Source organism: Pempheris klunzingeri, chromosome 7 (genome assembly GCF_042242105.1).
Source record: "Pempheris klunzingeri isolate RE-2024b chromosome 7, fPemKlu1.hap1, whole genome shotgun sequence".
Classification (NCBI taxonomy): Eukaryota; Metazoa; Chordata; class Actinopteri; order Acropomatiformes; family Pempheridae; genus Pempheris; species Pempheris klunzingeri.
Genome location: NC_092018.1, coordinates 21,585,455 through 21,607,400, shown reverse-complemented (window position 1 = coordinate 21,607,400; position 21,946 = coordinate 21,585,455). Strand labels below are relative to the sequence as shown.

The window sequence follows — 21,946 nt, the reverse complement described above, 5'->3', positions numbered from 1 at the left end:
CTGTCATGATCCCGTCTGCCCTTTTTCTCTAAAAACCATCCACCGCTGCTGCTGCCACCATCCACTGGCAAGACCTGATTGTTGTAAGCTGCTTTTAATGAGCACACTACAACTTGTCCGCGCATCACAGTGACTTTTTCACCTGTGTTGGAACAAACTCCAGCAGCAATAACCTTTACTTGAGCAGCAAGAATTCACCAGAGTTTTCCATGCAGCAGTGATCATGAGTTCACAAATAGCAGTGAAGATAACAGCCCACAATCTTAACAATGACTACAGCACAAAAGATGCTGCAGTGCAGAGGACGAAGCACAATGGGTCATACATGTCCCAACTTTTTTATATGAGTGAGAGGTTTATTTCTATCTCAGATTTAGTATCATGTTAGTTTGATTCAGAAAACACAGTTTTCACCAGTGCAGGAAACACACATACCTAACAACACACGTGCCAAAAAAAACCTCGTTATGATGCTGTAAAGCTCTTTGAATTAAAAGCAACCACCAAAAGGTGCAATCACAGAATGGTCACTCTGCTAATGTGTCTTTTCTCTGCATCTTTTAATGTAGAGTATCTTTTACAATGTGTCTCATTCTGTGTTTGTGTGTCTGTCTGTGTGTGCGTGTGTGTGTGTGTGTGTGTTTAGTGTCCAAACACTGGAAGGCTGTGAAATCCTCTTGGGCCCAGAGGTGACGTACGGTCCTCCCAGCCTGGACCTCTTCTGCCCAGTGGCCATGACCATCGCTCACTGTGCGGAGGTGGACGCTGAGAACTGGAACATCCAGCTCAAGAGGAAAACCCAGGACAGCAAATGGGAGGTGAGAGCCGCAGCCCCACACCTGTCGAGTACAATGGAGCCCTTCAAGATCTTAGCCGGGCCCAGACATGGCGCTTGGCTCTTTTTCTTCAGTAACTCCATTGGTTTCTTGTAGCTAATGTCAGAAGGGATGAAGGCGGGGGGAAGCCACCAAACCTCCATTTGCTCTGCTGTTCTCCGCAGACTGACACAACTCTGTAAATTATATTGAAGTGCAGGGGCATTGATTTTGTACACGAAGTGAACATCAGAAGAAGCACCTGCTTTAAACAAAGCAGCTCCATTCCAGGGATATTAATTCAGATTCTTTGTGGACCAATCATTAACCATGTACATTCAAATGTATTATTCCCAAAGGACGAATTACAAACTTTTGGCTGATTTAATTCAAATTGGAGCTCCTCATTTGTGATGTCTGTTTTCGTGCCGTGGAGACCCCACAGCACGAAAACGTCTCTCAGCTCTCCCCCACTGGTTGCACCATCTCTAATTTTCTGTCCACCTCAAGTCCCATCAGTCCCATATGGAGGGGCTGCACCGCCGCTGGGGCCACTGTCAGTGTGGGGCCTCCGTCAGTATGGGGCAGCTGTCAGTGTGGGGCCGCCATTGGGCCGCCGTCAGTGGGCCATCATCAGTGTGGGGCCGCCGACAGTGTGGGGCCGCCTCTGGGCCGCTGACAGTTCGTACTGCTGCTTTCCAGTACTGGTGCGCTGAGATCACAGATCCACATGGTGACCTCTTTCTCCTGAGGTCATTTTACTGGGGATAATTAACACGGTTCTTCTGCTGCTTTATATCGTTTGGATACTTTGTGAAAACACTGAATGCGCAATAATGATATATGATATATTTTCAACTGTTTGCCTGGTGTTATTTGGTGATAATTCTTGTTAGTCTTATAACAGTGAAGTGGTTAATTATTACAATCCCTATTCCGTGTGCTTCCTGCTCAGCACCAAACTGCAGGCCAACAGCCAAAATAAGGTGATAATACATCAGTGTTGTGTGTCTGTGAAGATTCTCAGTCATCCAGGTCAGTCATTCCTTAAGACGTTTCATCTCCTATCCTCTTGGATGGGAATCAGTGTCTTTAGCTTGTTCCCCTAAGTAGCCAAAAATCTATTAATGCAGCTTTAATTGAGATTTCGCAACTCATCCTGTGACACCCTCTTATATGCATGTGGAAGCTGCCTGTGTGTTTTGTCATGATTATGTTTAACTCAGCTAGCAGCACAGAGCAGGGCTTCCAGCATTTTGTCCCCCCAGTGTGGCAGCTGTCGACTGTAAGACCTCAGTGTCAACACGAGACGTCACCAACTGGATGGGTTGTTACTGGCGTGGCTCACACACACGGTCAGCGGTTGTGTCGCTCCGTGGAGGACGGTGACTTTTGTGAGTGGTCCTTGACTGAAGATGCCATGGGGCTGTTGTTGACTCCCTCTGTTCACTGACCTTTATATGCTTTGTGCGGTGAAAGATCCAGTTAGTCAGTGTGACGTGTGATTGGTGAAGTATGTGAGAGCCGTAAAGGACTGTTGGGGCTTTGTGGGGGGGGGGGCTGATTGATCCGGCCTTGTGCTCTCTGTGGCTCTGTGACATAAGGCCACGTGAAGGCAGCGCTGCTGGTCCCACAGGAGGACAATAAAGAAACAATTACAGCATGTAATGGCCAGGAAGAGGCATGGCTGCTGTCACTCAGTGCTGGGGGGGTGCGGTTGAGGGTGCAACAGGCGGGGTTATAAGGGGCCGTTAGACAAGGGAAGTATCGATTAGTGGACATGGCACGGTGAATTTATATGTGAGGTAATCAGGAGGATGGTCATGGAGATTGTTTCTGTGCTGACCACAACACACACACACACACACACACACACCTAGCCCACCATGGACACCTAACACAACCAAGCAGAGCAACTCTGCCCCGATATTTTGCGTTCCTTGTTAGCTTCGCTCTAATGCTTTGGGAACAGGACACATTGTGTTTCTGCTGCTTTTCATGTGTTTGTGTTTTCATTCCAGCGACGTCAGCTCTTCGGTTTTTTCCCCTCCAGTGAAGAATTTTGCTGCTACTGGTCTGGATGAAGTCCCGAGAGCCTAATCCCAAACCCAAAGGCATAACAAGCCCAATCGCTGCCGTCACTTTGCATTATTTGCTCGTGTTTTTGAGCAGTAACCGGCAAGTTCATAACAAGACATGGGGGCGGGGGTGGGGGGGTAATGAAGAAAATATTCAGTCAGGCGGTTATGTAAATGTAAATCTGACGTAAAGTTTTGGCAAGCCGAGCGCGGGTCAGAATAATGAAGACTGCAGCTTTGCTCGTGGCTGTTGTGCTGGTTGTCAGCGCTTAAAAGAGCTTGTTATTTAGAGGACGAGCAGCCGGATTTGTCAGCTTTCTACATTGTCTGCTTTTGTCCTGAATAATGTTTTTTCTGAGCCATAGAGATCACCACTATGAAGAATGTTCAAGAGCTGCAGCAGCCTGTGTGTGCGCCACAGTCTAACCTCCAGCATGCTACATAATGGGCCCTCATGTCCAATTAAAGGAACACTTTCCTTCTGAGAGTGTTCACAACGTTTGCCAGCAGATCAAAAGTCTTTTAGTCCTGGTTACATTTATATTTTCTTTCTTTTTTATTTTTATTTTTTTTATTTCAGCAGTCGCCCAGTAGAAAATGTGTCCACGCCCGTCCTCTCGGAGCTTTTTGACGGTGCGTTGGCATCCATATTGAGAGCGCTCGGTTCTGTTTGTTGTCTATGAAACACCTCTTACAGAACTTTATCGGTCTGCCCTCATATCTGCTTGTGAATAGAGTCTCACGTTCTGAACACTTCTCTCCTAAAGTCACAGTTTAGTTCAACAAGCATCCCGGGAGTCAGCAACAGTTAGTTAGTGCTGTTCCCTCCTGCCTTACAAACACATCAGGCAGTCTGAAGCTCCTCTAAACCTCGTGGCGCAGAAGGTCCTGGCTGGTTAACTCCAGTTTACATTTTTTTTTGGAACAAAATATTTTGAATAAGTGAGATACTTTGACTTATCCAAAGTCAAAAGTACAAAAACACTGTGTTGGTCTGCTGCTGTGGAGCTTGTGACATTGGACAGATGTCTGAGGTGTGTAATGCCTGATTTTCTTCGCACGCAAGCTTCACAAGCTCTTCGGCCCACATCTCATCTGCTTTCAGAGGTGTCAGCTGTCATTTTGTACATCTTCTCCCTTTTGGGTTCAGGCTCATGTTTACCTAACCTTGCTTTATAAGCATTCTAGGTTTGCTACTGTGTGACAAAAAAGATTTCTTTTCAGTGTAAGAGGGCAGTTCCTCGTGCTGTGCAAAGTTTAGTGAACGAGGAGAGGAGGGAGACCGGAGGGGAAATGAATAAATACAAGATTCACGTTGCTTTGAGATTTTACTCTAATATTAAAAGGGCACAGAGATCCTCGGAGCTTCTTGGAGAGAAATAATGACCTACCTAAAGAGAGAGAGGAGGGTTGTGAAGATGCATAATACCTGCAAATGCTCAGCTGCCATTAAAATGCCCTTATTTCAGCTGTCATTAAAACACACACTACCCACGGACGACTCCTGAGCGCTCCCAGACACGCGTATTATTATTCAGTACCATACTGCAGTGTGTTAAGCTGTGCTTATGAGGATGCAGAGAGCATAAGTAGAAATGCATAAACATAAAGTATTCACGGAAGGAATCCCACCGCCTGACATAAATGTAGCAGTGTGGTAACATTTCTCACTTTTATGCTGCATCTCATTGAGCAATATAGTGGCTGATTATAACGTCTGAGCTGAGATAAACTGTGTTTGCCCACAGAAAATCTACTGGGCCCAGGCTGCTGTGTGTACTTGGCCTCATATGTTTTTGTATGTTTTTTTTCTGTGAAACAACTGTGGTGGGACGCCAGGCTGGCCCAGATCATTCTGGATTCACTGAGCTGGAACATTGCTCTATGTGCACTTTGTACTTACATTGTGGGGGTCCGGCTGGTGTTAGTGTTCTCTCACTGTCAACAAATCCCCAACTCCCTCTTAAAGGTGCAATATGTTAAAAAAAAGATGGTGGGCAGCATCTCACCTGCCCCTCCCAGCCTCCTCCTCCCCTATTAAACAATGTGGAGCCAAATCTGTACAGTCATCACCTCATCTGATTCAAGGGTCTTCTTATTTTACAGCAAAGCTGTAGCTCCTTCATGCTCCACACACAGAGAACGGTGCAAAAGTCTTAGGCAGGTGTGAAGAAGTGCTGTAAAGTAAGAACGCTTTCAAAAATGAAGGCAAACTTGCTTTTGTGGATAGATAAAAATAGACAATTAAATTTTATATTTTTGGATATTTCTGCCTTTTGCACAGTACTGTATATATATGTATATATATATATAAATAGGTTTTCTTCAGCATCAAAGTAACCCATTGATGGCTGCCTCTACACCCATGAATACATTTGCATTCATACTTTTATGCTAAGCTAACGTCTCCTGGCTGCAGGTTTGTTTCCCTTATATGTCAGTGTATTCCTTTAAATGTTAAGGCCCGTTGGTTTCAGTCAGGTTTGATTTTAAGATAGATAGATAGATAGATAGATATTCCTTTATTTATCCCACAATGGGGAAATTTCGAGTCATCAGCAGTTCTGATTCACACATACAGGATACAGTTCACACATACAAAGAAAGGGAATAAAAAAAATATAAAATATATGTATGTTTGCATGTACAGTATATACAAAAAAAAACAGTGCGAAAAATGTAGCTGAGCAAACGTGTCAGCACACAGTCATTTGGCAGCTCTCTTTAGCAGATCTTCTAAATGGTCCGTGCGGTTTTCTCAGCTGCGGTCGCAAATGAACTTTAAACCTCAAGAAAAAAATAGAATGTCTGTTGTAGGTTAAAACACACACAATCTTACTAATCAACAATGAAGTATCATTTGCAGTTCTTGTCCAAGTATATGTGCAGTGATCACTGGGAATGGTGACACATTAATTGTGATTCCCATCACAACAATGAGCTGCGCCAAGAGCACATGAAACAGCATCAGGAATGAGCTCAGTCATTCATTCCAAAAACACAGAGTGAAGTTGTACTTTCGGATATTTCCTGTGACTTGTCATTACTTCCAGTTGGTATGATAGAGCCCCCCCGCCTCCTGCTGGGTTTGTTATAATGTCTTTTGTTCAGTTTTGGATGATTGAAAGGAGAGGAGAGGAAAAAGGGAAACACAGGACAGAAAAGGTTCCTTCATTCCACTTGGAGATAACAAAGTGCTTCCTGGCTGCTGTTGTCATCTCATAAATAAAACTCTGTATTGTCCATAATGACTATTTTGTGTTCTGCCGTGTTCCAACACCATCACTCCTGTAGGAAATGGTTTCCCACCATCTCAGGAGACCTGTGTGGGTTTCTGCTTTGTGATTTAAACCTGTGTTATGTTATGTATGCCATTATTCAGCAGCAGTACGCTGGAATCAGTCCATCGTACATTCTACTTGTATACAGAAGTTCATTTGCACACTTCTCTTGCCGTGATATCTGTGTGGCCCTTGGCATGAATATGAAGTTGTACGATGGGCTTCACACGTGCCACGGTGTGTTAAAGTCTCAAAGTGTGTGAAGTCTGATCATTGTTTACCATCATTGTTTCTTACACGGTAATGACTTTGCTTCAGCTGACAGTGATGAGAACCAGCTGGAAAGGACTTTAAAAACATACCTGATGGGTGTGAGTGAAGCACAGTTATCCACCCAGAAACTGTGTAGTAGTCGTATCTCAGTGTAACAGAATCTGCCATGTTTGGTGTCATTCCAAAGCGTGAATAATGACAGTCAGACCTCTACTCGGGATTCGGAAAGCAATTTATATTCGGAAAGACATGCAAGAGATGTCCAATTTCCATATGGCAACACCAGGTAACAGAGAGCCTTATTGGTCACACCAAGACAAGAGTCAGCTCCATTAGTTACCCTCCGCCTTACCCCCCTTCCTCCTTAACCCCAGACTATAACTGCTTGGGACACCTTTTGTGCTGACCCTCTGTGCCGGGCCCGTAGGATCATTTAATAACGACCAAATGCTTTAAAATGTTTTAGTAAAACTATATTCACCTGCGATCAGTTATGCAAGAAAGTGTGTTCAAGGTGGGAGTTATGGGATCGGCGGTACCAACAGGAGATTTAGACCGCTGACATCAAGGAGCTGCCTGTCTTCATGGGGACCGTCTCTGCTCTTTATTGCAGGAAGTGATGTCAGTAGAGGAGGAGTCCACTTCCTGTTACTGCCTGATGGACTCGACGAGCTGCCACCTGCTGCTGGACCAGCCGGGCTCGTACGCCCTGGTGGGCGAGCCGCTGACACAGGCTGCCGTCAAGAGGCTGAAACTGGCCGTGTTTGGGAGCCTGGAGTCCGGTTCCATGAGCTACAGCCTGCGGGTGTACTGTGTGGACGATACACCACATGCCTTTCAGGTGGGGGAGGAACACGGGTGAGGTGTCTGGCTCTTTGTTTATCCAACGAAGGTTGAGTCATGATTAGTTTGAGCAGCTCTGGTTTTCACAGTTCTCCACATTCTCGTTCGCTCTTAAAGAGTAATAAATAAACGTCTGAGGTTCTACATTCATAATTCACAGAACAAAAGATGTTTCAGTTTCAGACTGGTGTATTTAAAAACGGCCGAGCTGCTTGTATAGACTGCATTCCCCAGAGCTTCATAATGGTTAAAAGGTCATTTACTCCTTCAGCCAATGTTTGAGTTCATTTATTTACTCTGGAAATGACTCTTTCATTGTCGTTACTTGCATGACATGACATGACATTGACGTCGTGTTTCCAATACCTCCCATTTTGCTAAAGAAGAGTGAAAAATGTGCATGCTGTCTACTCATCAAACAACGATCCAAAAACGAAATCTACAACCTAAAGGCAAAGCTAGTGGCAAAGCCTTCGCAGGGCAGACTTAAAGCTACACTAATCCATATTTAATATTAGGAACCGATCCAATGACGGAGTGATGTGACACCCACAAAATGATCACCTGACTCAGTTCTGCTTTGGCCCCTTACAGCTCGTTGTCACGGCGATCCCCGTTTGGTTGACTCTCGCAGCTCTCATGAGCCTTGTTCCATTCAGCAAAATGTTCTGTGTAGCAGCTAAATACACGGATATTTCCCACAGGATGAAAACTGGAAATAAAAGGAGAGAGAGTGTTGGACTGACATTTGGCAGGATGCCAGAAACACGACTCAGAAGAATGCTAATGTCACTCTGCGTCTGTAGTGTGTTGCTCCAATGTCCTCGTTACTCTGGACAATCCACGGGACACACTGTCCAAAGTTTCCAGAGGGACTGCCTCTTAGTCCCATGAAAACTTTTGAATGTCACCCCTCAAACCTTTGAGCACCACAGATTAAGCTCCGTTGTTCGCCATTATTCTGGGATGGTCACAGAAATCTCAGAGGCAAATATCACAAAATGAGAGCAAATTAAGACTAAACTACACGCACGGCTTTCATACAACTAGAGGCAAGTGAGTCTTTAAAGGAACGGCTCATCAAAACAAGGCTGCTACATTTGGGTGATTTGATGTCGCCTCGTTCTCCCACTGGCCAATGAGCAGCGTTAATGTCACTGTTGTGTTGTTTCGGTGAGAGAAAGAGGAGTGATTCCTCCCTCGTTTCTCCAATGGTCCGCAATTCAAACACCAGCAGTCTCTCTGCAACTGGGCATCACAACTTTGGTCGACCTCTTTCACAAAAATGTGAGGATGCACATTTTCACTTTAGCACTTTCTCCTCTATTAGGAAGTACATACTGTAGGTCATGGCCTGGATTCACTGCACATCTTGTGTGTATGTGGGGAATGGGGGCTGTGTGAGGCAGCAGGGACCTCAGCGCGTGCTCTCTACCAGTTAAACCATGTGAGTGATTGCAGATTCATTACCACTGTGAAACAATACTGCAGAGCTGATAGTGGGACTCTGTAACAGCCTGACAGATTCTCTTCCAGAGGCTTTAATAGACTGAGACAAAGGCTGCCCCACTGTAATCACTGCCTTTCACATGTTAACCACTCTTTCCTTTTTCCATCTTGTTTGATTTGATTATCCTTCAGCGACCTATAGGGTTTTTAAGCATTGAGATCTCATCAGTGAACATTGGGGAAATCAAGCTCCCTGTCCTCCCCTGAGAGAGCAGACTAACAGAGGAACTGAGGCGAGCCGAGCAGAGCACGTGACCGACTCTGCCTCCCGACCGCCTTTCTGTCATGTTGCAGCCGTCAGCGGCAGCTGGCTTTAAAATGCATTCTGGATTTGGTTTATGAATTCCCAGCCTGTCGAGCAGATGCCAGTCTTTTGCGCGTCCCTTGGGCTCCTGTCTGTTAGCACCACATCTCTGCTGTGTGTTTTCCAAACCCCCAGCACACTCACAGACTGAATTCTGGATCAACAGGAAGCCTGATGCAACGCACAAACACTGGTGTGAAGGAGACCAGGAAGGGTTGTGATTGGCAGCTTTCTCATATGCTCTGTGATATTGCACAGTCCTGCTGTCTCTTTTAAATGAGGACCTCTTCAACAAGTCATCACTCTCGCAGTAGTCATGGCCACACTGAAGCACTTTTTCATCAAGATTTCACGATCTCTTCGTGACGTTTTAGAATTAGCAGTAAAGTTCTTAAAAACACCAACTCTCCTGTGGGCTGTTTTATGTCCTCTGTAAGAATAAAGACAGGGAAGGTCTTGATGCGTTCGAATGGCAAACAAATAATGCCCCTCCACCAGCAGATCCACCTATACGGACCATGGACACAAGTATTCCAGCAGAATACTAATGTGGTGGTGTTTCCAGGCAGGCCTCATCAAAAAGACATGATCCGCTTTCTTAAACCATGAATGGCTGTCATCACAGTAGACATTTTGTCTTCCTGTCCCCCGATTTCTCTTTTTTGTTTGACACTGCAACATTGGCTTAGCTTTAAAACATGTTATGTCCCTCAGCGGATGAGGAACAGTCGACTTCATCGTGACAGCTTCCCCAAACACCCATAAATTCCATGAGACGGTACTAATGTTTTACTGCTGCTGCATCTCAAAGTTTTTTCAGTTTTCAGTTTCATCAACGTCCTGCATAATTCCGTAATTTTACGTGTATGTTTTCACCATCAGTTGTAATCTCTCCGGCTTCCCTTCAGCCACATGACTGGGACCAAAAGACTTTCTCTCCAATGTTTTCAGCCCAAATACCTTCCACATTAATGGAGGTTACCTTCATGTGTCGAAAAGGCGATTTTAATTTTAACAGAGCCAAACCCCTCTGCTCCCACTGTCACTAAAAATGGGTTCAGTTGGACAGGAACAAAGTGAAAGCCAAAGCTTCCACTCACAGTTAGCCGCAAACACAATAGAATCTCAAGCAAGGTAATGGGATTTCTTACCTGAAATGTATTTGGGAGTCATAGTTAACTTCTCTCCTTGGGTTTTTATGTACACAGCTTGTTCATTAGACTTTTTATCGAGCCAAATCTTTTCATATGCCGTTGCTCATCTTTTGTACTGATTTATACTGAGATGGTTCAACTGGAGAGCCTTTGAGGCGTCTAACCGGTGAACCAGTGGTCTGCACGACTCTGTCCAGACTCTGTCACACCCCAATGTCCACATGGAACTATTCACAGATATGTCAAATTCTGAAAAGTTAAAGTTAAAAAAAAGTCCAGCTAAACATCACTGACTCAAACTAGCTTTATTTTTCAAGCTGCTAATAATAATATGATCATTTCAAATTTGTCGTATTGTTGTATTGACTGTGGAGCTGAGGTGTCCTGAATAAAGAGGGTCCAGACATTGGAATAAACTCACTCTGTAAACACATGTTCAGAGAAAATGAAACTCATATAGTTCAGTTATTCAGAACAAGAACAAAGGAGAAGGAGACTCCCACAGGGACTGGTCGTTTACCTGGTGGAATACACATTCACAGCTCATTCATGTCTCTGTCTGGCTGCTGATTGGTCCGACTCAGTGAACGTAGAGAGCTGCAGCCACATGAGAGCGCATTCACTGAGAAATCTGCCCAATCATTCACCAAAGGGGTCTTCAGAGTCCAAAATCTGGTGCAAAAAGTGGCTGAAGTGGCAACAGGCTCCTCCTTGTTTGAAAATTAACTTGACATATAAAGATAAATCCACCCTCTTGACATGGCAACGCTTCCTTAGCGGCAAAGCACAAGACACATCAGTCAGGTGCGAGTAGCAGGTCAGCAGCGGTTTCTACCACGGCGCCGTGACATCATTCAGAGTTCGGACAACAGCATGCCACATCCAAGTTAGCTACACACTGCACAGGAAACCAAAGATGTAGTGTTGTCCTGCCGCTCGGTGTGTAGCAGCAGATGGACACACACACACACACAGTGACTCAGAATGTGCCTGGCATTAGTCACCGCTCTGAGATGGCTGAGGACAGACAGGCCACACTCGGAGCCATCCCACCGGGACACTGAACAACGCTGACAGATGAGTACCTGCGAGCCACAATCAAAGTGCTCTTTCATCATCGCACAATTAGGTTGGGAGACGGACATTTGCCCCCCCCCCCCGACGCACACGTCTCCCCGGCAATACATTTCAAGCTTCAATCTGTCATGTTCCGGCTGCAAATGTGATGCTAATGTGAGCGTGAGTTGTATGATTTGTTCGGCGGGGGCTTGACGTCACTGGGCGCCTGGTTCTGTGTTAACGTGAGGTGTGAGGAGTCAGTTAATGGATGTGACTGGACAGGAAGCAGCAGGTGTTTGTGCTGATATGCAAAGGTAGTGCAGCTCCAAGGGAAAGGAAAGGCTTCTTCTAGTCTTGGTTTTCTCTCACATTCTTCTCATTTCTCTTCCTTTCTTATGTCCTCTTTTTTCCGGGCCCCTTCCCTCCCTCCCCGTCCTCCCCATTCTTCCCATCTTCGTTCTTCTCCTCCAGGGGGTGGTGGCAGCAGAGAGGACCAGAGGGGGTCAGCTCCTCGAGGAGCCAAAGATGTTGCCTTTCCGAGCGAACACCTTCAGCCTGCAGGTGTCCATCCAGGATGTTCCCCAGTTCCTGTGGAGCATCAAACCCTTTACCACATGTCAGGTAGCTATGGCAGCGACTGACGTGATGTCAAAGGCAAAAGGAATTTGCATGCTAAAGTGTTCATTTGCAAGATCCTGCTTTTGCTGCCAACAGCTAATTACTGTGGTGTTCCTGCAGTGCTCCTCCCAGGATTCACCGCTCCATCACACAGTGTGAGCGCAGAGATTAACCAGTGGGCCCAGTGTGCTTTAAAGTTGTAATGTTTGTTAAGGACAGCAGCCCAGGTGACCATGCCAGAACAATCAGGTATAATGATAGTAAATAACAGCAATGATAATGATACACATGCTGTGTGTTGTTCCAAGATTTCTGTACTATGGTCAGAAAGTAGAAATGCTCAGGTAGTGTGGACCCACTGATCAGGTCCGGCTTAGCAGATGGCTGCGTTTTAAAGGCCTGATGGTTCTGCTTTAGCCGAGCTCGCTCTAAACTGCAGCTCTAAGCTGGTCAGATGTTCAGTGACGCAGCAACAGTCCCCAGTGGCTTCAGAAAGAGCCCTTCCAGAGTGTGAGGCGCCGTCACGTATGTTCCCACATAGAAGACAAGCCAAGCTGATGAAAATCATTTCATCCATCTTGTCTTGTCTCGTTTTAAATTTGTGTTTGTGTGCCCCCGTTTTGTGCTTTCAATCTGCTTTTTTAGCATTTCTTTCTTGAGGAACATAAAGACAGACGTGACTCGAGGTGGTAAACGGTCTGTATAGCGCCTCTCTAGTCGTTTTGACCACTCAAAGCGCTTTTACATTACATCCTCATTCACCCGTCATTTAGTCAGGAGGAATCTAAACTCTTTCACACACTGAAGCGGGAGCAAGTTGCCAAGGACATAGCTGGGGATCGAACCAGCGACCTTCTGATTGAGGAACAAACCACTCTACCTCTGAGACACAACCACAGACGAGCAGTGCTGCGTTCGCTTTGCTTGCAGGACCATTAGGAATCAAACAGCATGAGAGAGAGCGCAGCACAGCACAGCACAGCAGTCACTCAGTGCTGGTTTCTACCTGTTGTTGCCATTTGCAGCGTGGCTGAGCTGTGTCCCCACTGTACACTGTTGTTGTTTAAAGATCTGAATGCAGGCTGAAAGCCCCCCCTCACCAGCCTTACACATGAGGGCCTCTGGACAGCAGGCAGGCACCGCCAACCCGCTTTGGTGGTGCAGGTGTAGAGTAATAGCAGAGAGTTGTGCCATACAACAAGTCAGCTTTTACTGCAACAGAGTGTCGGAGCTTTTCCGCATCCGTCACCCGCCCACCCGTCCATGCCACTCCCAGACCCCATTATCTGCTTCTGTGAGCCAATCAGATCAAAGCCACCATCAGTAGGTGTTCAGTAAGAATCGCTGACAGGCCACTGTGAGTATGCAGATATGGCAGAGACGGAGTCTAGCAGAGGTCAAGGACGTTTCCCAACAGATGTGCCCAGTTCTTTGGAAATGAATGAAACATCAAAGCCCCGTGTTTCTCTGGTCCTGCATGTACTGCTTACAGTACTTAGCCCGCACGCTGCTTCTGCTGTCAGGTACCGTACGAGGGAATCAGGCCATCTTTGCTAATGAAATCAGGATTTCTTCTTTATCTCCTCACCAGTAGTTCTTTCTCTGCATGATCAATCAATCAATCAATCTTTATTTATAGAGCGCCATAACAGCGTTATCTCAAGAGGCTTTACATAAAGAGCAGGTCTAGAGAGAGAGAGAGAGAGAGAAAACAAACAGCAACCAGAATGCTAAAAGTAACCATAGTACTGACAAAAGGAATGTGACTAATAATGATCAATATGGTAACATTGAAAAACATGATAATAGTTGATATATGAATAATAATAACAGGACTAATATCAGTAAAAAGTGTCGGTGGCTGATGATCCGCAGCAGGAGAACCAGGACCAGGATCCACAGGAACCTGAGAACCACAGCAGGAGAACCAGGACCAGGATCCACAGGAACCTGAGAGATGAGAAAAGCACAGAAAGGCTCCGGGGAAGATACCGAGTTAGTTACTATATGAAGCCATGACATCAGCCAGCCTTCAAAGCCAGCTCTCACCTTTTACCTGCCTGTGTGCTCGTGACAGTGCGGCCACATGTAGAACAGGGAGCGGAATCATCTCATACGGAGCATATGTTAACAGTGCTGCGTACTGTGTTTTTCTGATGTTCCTTTTTTCCTTCTGCCTCCTCAGGAGTTCTCCTTCCCCCAAGTGTGGTGCAGCAACCAGCAGCCCCTGCACTGTGCCTTCTCTCTGGAGAGATACAGCTCTGCCACCGCCCAGCTCTCCTGCAAAATCAGCGTGCGCCAGGTCAAAGGCCACGAGCAGATTCTGCAGGTCTACACGGCTGTGGCCGAGGTGGGGCTCTGCTGCTGTCAGAGGAGGTGTGGGAGGGGGGGGGGGGTAACCTCTGTGTAACCTTCCTGCAGTGTGTCCACTGACAGCAGGACCAGCTCTCCTGAGCTAGCACTGTGTATTAATAGAGCGAGGAGGACAGTCAGTTTCCTCACAGAGTTATGCTAAGCACACACGTCACAGATCCAGCTGTTCACCACGGTCACTGTACAGATTTTAAAGTTTTACTCATCCAGGGGGGGGGACACGTGTTCCAGCAAATAGTCTGTATCACATTCACACCTGGGAGCTGCCTGGTGCAACATCAGTGTGCTTTCTGCCGCTGAGTTAAAGTCCTCAGTGCTGCAGTCACAGGTGTGTTTGTCCTACCTCAAGGCCACCAACACTGGTGGAGTCAGATGCTCATCATATATCATTTGTACTTACTTTTTTATGGCTTGTTTTAATCCAGCCTTGATAATCAGTCAGGGACTGTTCCGTAGGAAGAAGAATTGGGAGGCTGAGATGGTGAACACCTCTCGCAAATGCCACGCTGGAGTACAGGCACATCCTGCTGCACTCTGAACATCCATCCATCCATCCATCCATTATCTGTACCACTTATCCTTAAGGGATGCGGGGGGGCTGGAGCCAATCCCAGTTTACATTGGGCGAGAGGCTGGGCACACCCTGGACTGGTCACCAATCAATCACTGGACCAACACACAGAGACAGACAACCACTCACACTCACACCTAGACATAATTTACCAGTGAATGCACGTCTTTAAACTGTGGGGGGAGGCTGGAGAACCGGAGAAATCCCACACAGGCACAGGGAGAACAAGAAAACTCTCCAGGTTCGGACTGTGTTCTATCGTTGGCATTTCTACCATACAGGTTTTATGACAGCAAAGTTCAGTTAATTTCATCTCTGGCCTTGAGCTGTCAATAAATGCAACTGTGAGTTACATAACTCACAGTTGCTTCCCATGATGATGATGGAAGAAAGAGACCAAAAGGCTTTAATGCCTCGAAACTCTTGTGAACACAGATGGTCAGGCCAAATGAAGAGAAGTACAGAGTGACGTTTCCGTGTCAGCCGGCACAGTAGAAATGAAACGGAATATGAGGAGGACGTGTCCCAGGCTCAGGCTCCACCTGACGCTGATATGGGACAGTGTGGGACATGAGGGGGGCTCATCCATCAGATGATGGAACTGCTGCTGCCACCATGTGGACATGAAGCCATGTGAATTCTAGCAAATGTGATCATAAAGTAGTATTCCACCAAGTCAGCATCAGTGTCCGAGTCCACCTCTGTGCTCTGTCTGTGTGTGTGTGTGTGTGTGTGTGTGTGTGTGTGTGTGTGTGTGTGTGTGTGTTCACACTGGTGGAATCTGTCTCTTTTAGCTGTCTTGAGTTTGACAGGAGCTGTGTGACATCAGTCAAAACAACAAAAAGTCAGAGCAGTAAACAACCTGAAGCACGTTTGCCTGGCTGGCCAATGAGGGAGCAGCCTCAGAGTAGTTCTGAGCAGCAGTCACTGTGGGAATCCATCACAACACTGACCGCAACCCCTGTAAGCCTAAGGATCCGACTCCTCTGCGGGGTTGAGAGATTGTGGGTATCGCTTTCAAGTTGAGAATGCCAGTTTTGTTACCAGTGACGATTGGAAATGTTAAACAGCCCTGACCCAGTAAGCCCCGCCCGGCTGGCTCTCCAGGCTGGTTAAAACGAGCGCAAATCCTTTGTGACCTCGATCTGATTATAGTCTGTTTCTGTCCTGTTCCCCCAGAGTGAAAAGGAGTCAGTTCCATTTTTTATGCAGACTGACTGCACCATCACGTCCCAGACGGGGCCCAAGGCCTTCAAAATCCCCTTGTCCATCCGCCAGAGGATCTGTGCCACCTTCGACACTGCCAACGCCAAGGGCAAGGACTGGCAACTCTTAGCCCAGAAACTCCACTTAGATCGGTGAGTGTATGAAGTGCACCCTCTCCTCTGGAGCGGCCTCGCTACGAACACACACGCTGGCAGGAATGATAACAATCCTGTCAGTGCTGTTAACCTCCTCACTGTGGCTTCCCGTGCCAGGTCGATCTCCACTGCCTCTCTCAGCAGCAGGACTTGTGATTTACCTGCACGGCTCCCACCGTTCAGTGCTGTGGCTTCTCATGCGCACTGTGGTTTGGTGCTGGCCTTCACATACCACTTCCTTTAAATAGAAAAGTGTTACGTGCATCTCCTGTTTAGCACCCGTTTGTCCTTCTCGATCAAATAAAAGCATGCATTAATGATGAGACGCTCCACCAATATTTACCCAGTCCGGTTGTGGTCTTTGCCTGCTCTTAGCTCGTGGCACCTGTAATCTCCTGTTAAGTGCATGATTCATGAGACGCTGGTATCCAAGAGTCCTTTGGGATTCCAAATTACCCAGATAAGCTTTCTTCTCCAAGTTGGACGACTTTGAACTGAGTCTGATGTGACCAATGGCTGCAGCCTTTTATGTTGCCTGATGTTTTTTTTTTTCTCTTGCGAAGCACCAAGGAGCAGCAGAGAAACACTGCCCCCACCTGGGCTCAGCACTGCATGGTACACAAAGGCACTGTATTGGCATGGCAACAAGCTCACTTTTCTGAAATTTGACAGCACCTGAGTATTAAATTCAAACCAAACGCGTTTGCCAGAAACTACTACCACTTTTGTGATGGTAATGTGCTCTTGATTACATTCTTAATAGTCTTCTTGCATGTAGAACTACAGCCTTTTGTTCACTGCACCGAGACAATGTGTGCCAAATTCATTTTCTCTTAGACAGATATAATAAGTGGATTTCCTGATAGTCATTTCATTAGTATTAATTAGTCCTAATGTGTAGGGTGTGGTGAGATATGATGACTGTGTCTAATACAGTCAACTCTCTTTTTAGATTAGAATAATCACAGGAACAATTCTGCTCTAACGACGCAAACGATTTAGTATTTACTTGTAGTTGCTAAATACATTCATATTAACCTCACTAGAGCACCACATGAGGATTAGTCCGCAGCTGAAAATAGTCCCCTAAAGTGCACTAATTCCTCCTGTTTGAGTAACATTTGACAAGAACTTGAGGGAGCAGCAGAGAAACAGAAGAAACCACTGATCCTTTTTCTTTTATATGAAAGTGTGGATTTGTAAACCAGTGGGCTGGGGGCCACGCAGGGGAGGAAAATCATTACCTCCACCAGATAAATACATACAAAGTCAGCAAAGATGGTGTCCACGTCTGAGGCCAACACTGACCATGACCTCCTCCTGTGCCGCTCATTAATGTGCGTCTCCTCCACAGGAACCTGGGTTATTTCGCAAAGCAGCGGAGTCCCTCTGCGGTCATACTGAGCCTGTGGGAGGCTCGCCACCAGGACACTGCTGACCTTGACTCTCTAGCTAGTGCCCTCGAGGAGATTGGCAAGATCCACTCCAGAAGCTCCCCCAAGGACCAGGATGAGCCAGAGTCCGACTTCAATCACATACAAGCGGAAAGTCTGCGTGGAACGGGCAAACCAACAAAGGAGAAGGCGGAGGACTGTGCTCCTGAGCACACGGGCTGAGAGGACAGAGACCCTGAGGGACGACTGGCAAACTACAGTTATATCAGTGGACACGCACAGCCGGTGACGGACAACACCCTGTGGCGGTGCGCTGGAAGGTCATGTGGTTGTCTGTGAGTAGACGGTGCGAGCAGTCAACATGCCGACCAATCACAGCAGGAGGAGGTGAGCTGCTGAGGACGCCCCCCCCTCTCTGTTCACGATCAGTCTGAGGACGGACTGGAAGTCTTTGTCTGCCTTTTCACACGATTTGACCTTGATTTTTAACTTATTTGATTCCCATTCTAAGGGAGAGCTGCCCCTCTATAAATTCATGTTCCAGCTCAGGGGTGAGTTTGGGGGAGGGAGGGGGGGGGGGCTGTTCCCTGGACCTTTGTGCCCATTATTTTCTGAATTTCTGTTAGAAGAGACGGGGGCTCCTTTTTGTCCTGGGACTGTGTCCGTCCCACACATTCACATAGAAAAACTTCTATGTGAATGAGGTAACACACCTGTGGATGTGATTTCTCCCGGCTCCACTCCACCCCCACCCCCACCCCCACCCCACCCCCCCCAACAAATGAATGAGGATTCAGAAGCTACTTTTTGATGTCCATTCTAATGTTTTTAAAAGGAAGCTGCGGATTGCTTAAATGTTGTGGCTGTGAACTTTCAAAGCCAAGTATGTCGATATTCACTCACTTTCACCCTTTAAATGAATCTAGTGTATTGGAAGTTTGGCCCCCCCCCCGATAGACAACCAATGTTCTGGGGTCATTTATACAGAAAAATCATTCGAATAAACAAAAGGAGCCCCAGTCTAACCCTGAGGGACAGCACAGTCAGCAGGTAGCTCCCCACAAGCTGTGTGGCGTGGCATAACGTGTCAGAGGGACACTTCTAACCGTGGCATTACAGTTTCCTCCCCCGAGAGAGAGAGAGAGAGAGAGAGAGAGAGAGAGAGAGAGAGAGAGAGAGAGAGAGAGAGAGAAGTGATAAAACATCATTTCCTGGCACCATGGGGAGCGTATCGCTGTGACTTATCACCCAATTCCCACCAGAAACAGCCGTCACGTCGAGCTCATATCAGGCCCTCACACACCCGACTGCCCCCCCCCACACACACACATACACACACACATGCTGACACACACGTCGACGTTTCATGGCCACAGAGGTCATGTGCACACGGGCCGGGAGTCAGAAACACGGCACGCAGTCACACGCGTGTTCACATCCACAGCAAACACACAGCCAAGATAAAATACCCGATATAGTTCAAGAATACGCTGGTTCGATCCCCGGCTATGAGTCAGCGTGTCGAAGTGTCCTTGGGCACGACACTGAAGCCCAACCTGCTCCTGAAGCAGCTTCAGTGTGTGACTGAGGATGTGATGTAAAAGCACTTTGACCAGAGAGGTGCTGTACAAACTTAGCATGTGAACACAGTCTGAGCAGTTAACTTCATTTCTATAAGAATTAGTTTTAATATGAATACAGAGAAGAAGTCACATTTTTAATGAGCCCCTGGAACATTAAACGTATTCAGAAACAACCTCCTGCCTTCAGACCGGTTCACATCCTGTACCTCCAGTCACAGCCGCCCCCTGCCTTCACCCTGCCACAGAGGTGCATGCTGGGTACATAAAACCACCCAAATTATGCAAGAACATATTCTCTCTCTCACCCCTCGTGCTATATATCGTACAAAATCGTACAAAATTCACAGGAGTTAACAGCGACGTGTCCACGGACAAACAAAGGCCTGGTCACTCTGGAAGATCCACAGCGTAGACACACGGTTACAGTGTTCATACAGGCTGTTGTAGAAAACATGTAGAAAACAGCCCCGTGACTGAAATTCCCCCTTGCCTCCTCTCAGAGGCACATACCCCCAAACCTGGACAAATAAAAAGAAACAACTAAGACTGAAAGTAAACTCCGAGCCCACATGTGCACCTTTGTGTGAGGTGTTCGAGGTCTTCACTGCATGCAGGTTGGCCTCATTTGGGAGAGGGAAAAGTTATCTACATGAACTAGCAAGGGAACGAACTAACAGATGTCTGTTAGTTTGCCTGTGGAAAAACCAGCGTATACCCCGCACCATGCTGGCCAGTGCCTCCACGTGCTTTAAGGTAGCGCAGCAGAGTAAATGTTCGCCCGTCGTAGGCGGATATGTGGGCCTCCAGGGTTGGCTGCTTTAGGTTTTACATTTGCTTGTGAGCAGGCTGTAACAGACAGTAACAGACAGCTAAGCTCCAAAATGGAGCCACCGTGTAATGCAGGTATTTTTCACTGGGGGTCCACTGGGTGTGACAGGCTCCCCTGGAGCTACTGTAAATCACCACCACATCAGAAACCAGGCTGAAGCTGGTGAGACACGGTGCCATGTGGAGGTTACTGTGTCAACACGACTCCTCCGTATGTGAAGGTGAGGGAGAGCAGGCCGTCCCTGCGTTGTTCAGATCAGCTGGGACTCCCAATTCACTCACTGTGACTCCTGGAGTCAGACCTGTGCTTCGACCCCCCCCCCCCTTGTGTCATTAATCCCACTTTGGGCTGCTGTTGAACACTGTAACAAAACCACCTTCACGTCATTACTCTCCATAGTGAACCTGAATACAGATGGGTTGAAGTCCTTGCTGTCGGCTGAATAAACTCAACCCACAAGTCTCACTTCTTGTCTACAACACAATTCTTTGTTTCTGTTCTGATTTCTTCTCTGTCGGCTCTTGTCGAGAAAAGAGAGCTGAACGTATTTTGAAGATGTCCCTCAGTGGTTTATCAAGAATGATGATGATCACTGAGTGTTTCTGGCCAGATGCATGTGAGTGGTTTCATCCTGCCATCATAAAGAACTCTTTTTTTTTTTTTTTATTATTTCTCTGCACCTTCTCTTTGCATTTTCTGATTCAATTCTCTTCATCCTTTATGCAATTTAAGCTGGTAAGTGGAGAAAGTGAGAGGCAATTTCTTTTTCTCAACAGAATTGTTTCCTTAATTGTGACTACCGTGATTCTCCTTTTCATTCCCGCAAGCAAAGAGTGTCAGAATGGAAACGTGTGCTTTTGTAAACACTTAACGGTGGCTGTCCGCGTGGTTACAGCCCGTCACCTCACCTCTCCCTCATTCTGGATGTGTTTTTCAGCTCTCTCTGGCTCACTCTCACACACACACACACACACACACACACACACACACACACACACACATACCCTCACTGTGTATAATGCTTTGGTGTTACACTAACCGTGTGTCATGAGATTAAAAGTTCACTGTCGAGTCTATGATGATTTCCTGTCACCTCAGTCGGTCGCTCTCATGCTCTTTTGCTTCACGCATGGCCTCGGGCTTCATATCACTATTCTTGTGCCTTGTTTAACCTGTAAATGGTGAATGTTGTAAAGTACAGATGGGGATGAAAAAAGAATAACTAACCATACTGACATACATTTAAAGGTATTAGTTGAAAAAGTATTTAAGATTCTAATATTGAAGAGGCTGCAGAGCTTTTCTAGTGCTGGACATCTATGTTTGGTAATGCCAGGGCAGCTTTGTGGTATATTGTATCTATAATTATGGACATTTTGGATGTTTTCTGTACAGTAGAATTTGCAAATGTATATGCAGCCTTTTGGAAATAAATGTACAGTTTAAAGATCTCAACCTGTCTAGTCATGACTGTAGTTCCCGTGCACCGTGCAGTGACACCGTCCTTAAATTCATCTGCCGTCATGTGGAGGGCATGTCGATGGGTGGCATTGGGACTGGGGAGCAAGAGAATACCTCCACAGGTGGAGCATGTAGGGGTGGAAGTGGGAGCCACGCTTGCACGCTTTGCTTCATTTTTGCCTCTCAAGTAAAAATGTACACGCTCACATGCCACCGTAAAGAAGTGCATTCATCACTTTCAATATTTAGCTCCAACAGTAAAGCTTCCTAATGATGAGTGCTGCCATGTCCGACGTCCTGGAGAGTCCAGCAGCTTAAAAGTAAAAGTAAAGAACCAATTTGTGCATAGAAATGAGCCATTCTTCCAAATATTTTCATGATTTCATGTTTTTATACAACTTTTTTTTCACTCATCTCCCCAACACCTGTAGACACACTCT

At 46.5% G+C, this 21,946-nt stretch overlaps 1 protein-coding gene across 1 annotated transcript in view; it reads left to right on the top strand.

Moving 5' to 3' along the window:
• Nucleotides 1–17,928, top strand: part of unc5db (unc-5 netrin receptor Db) — a 148,999-nt gene extending 131,071 nt beyond the window's left edge. Inside the window, exons 12-17 of the mRNA XM_070833471.1 lie at nucleotides 647–818; nucleotides 7,061–7,288; nucleotides 11,788–11,937; nucleotides 14,120–14,284; nucleotides 16,058–16,236; nucleotides 17,594–17,928. Of these exons, the coding sequence (XP_070689572.1) occupies nucleotides 647–818; nucleotides 7,061–7,288; nucleotides 11,788–11,937; nucleotides 14,120–14,284; nucleotides 16,058–16,236; nucleotides 17,594–17,855 (1,156 nt within the window). The 3' untranslated portion in view covers nucleotides 17,856–17,928. The remainder of the gene's footprint in view (nucleotides 1–646; nucleotides 819–7,060; nucleotides 7,289–11,787; nucleotides 11,938–14,119; nucleotides 14,285–16,057; nucleotides 16,237–17,593) is intronic.
• Nucleotides 17,929–21,946: the final 4,018 nt, after the last annotated feature.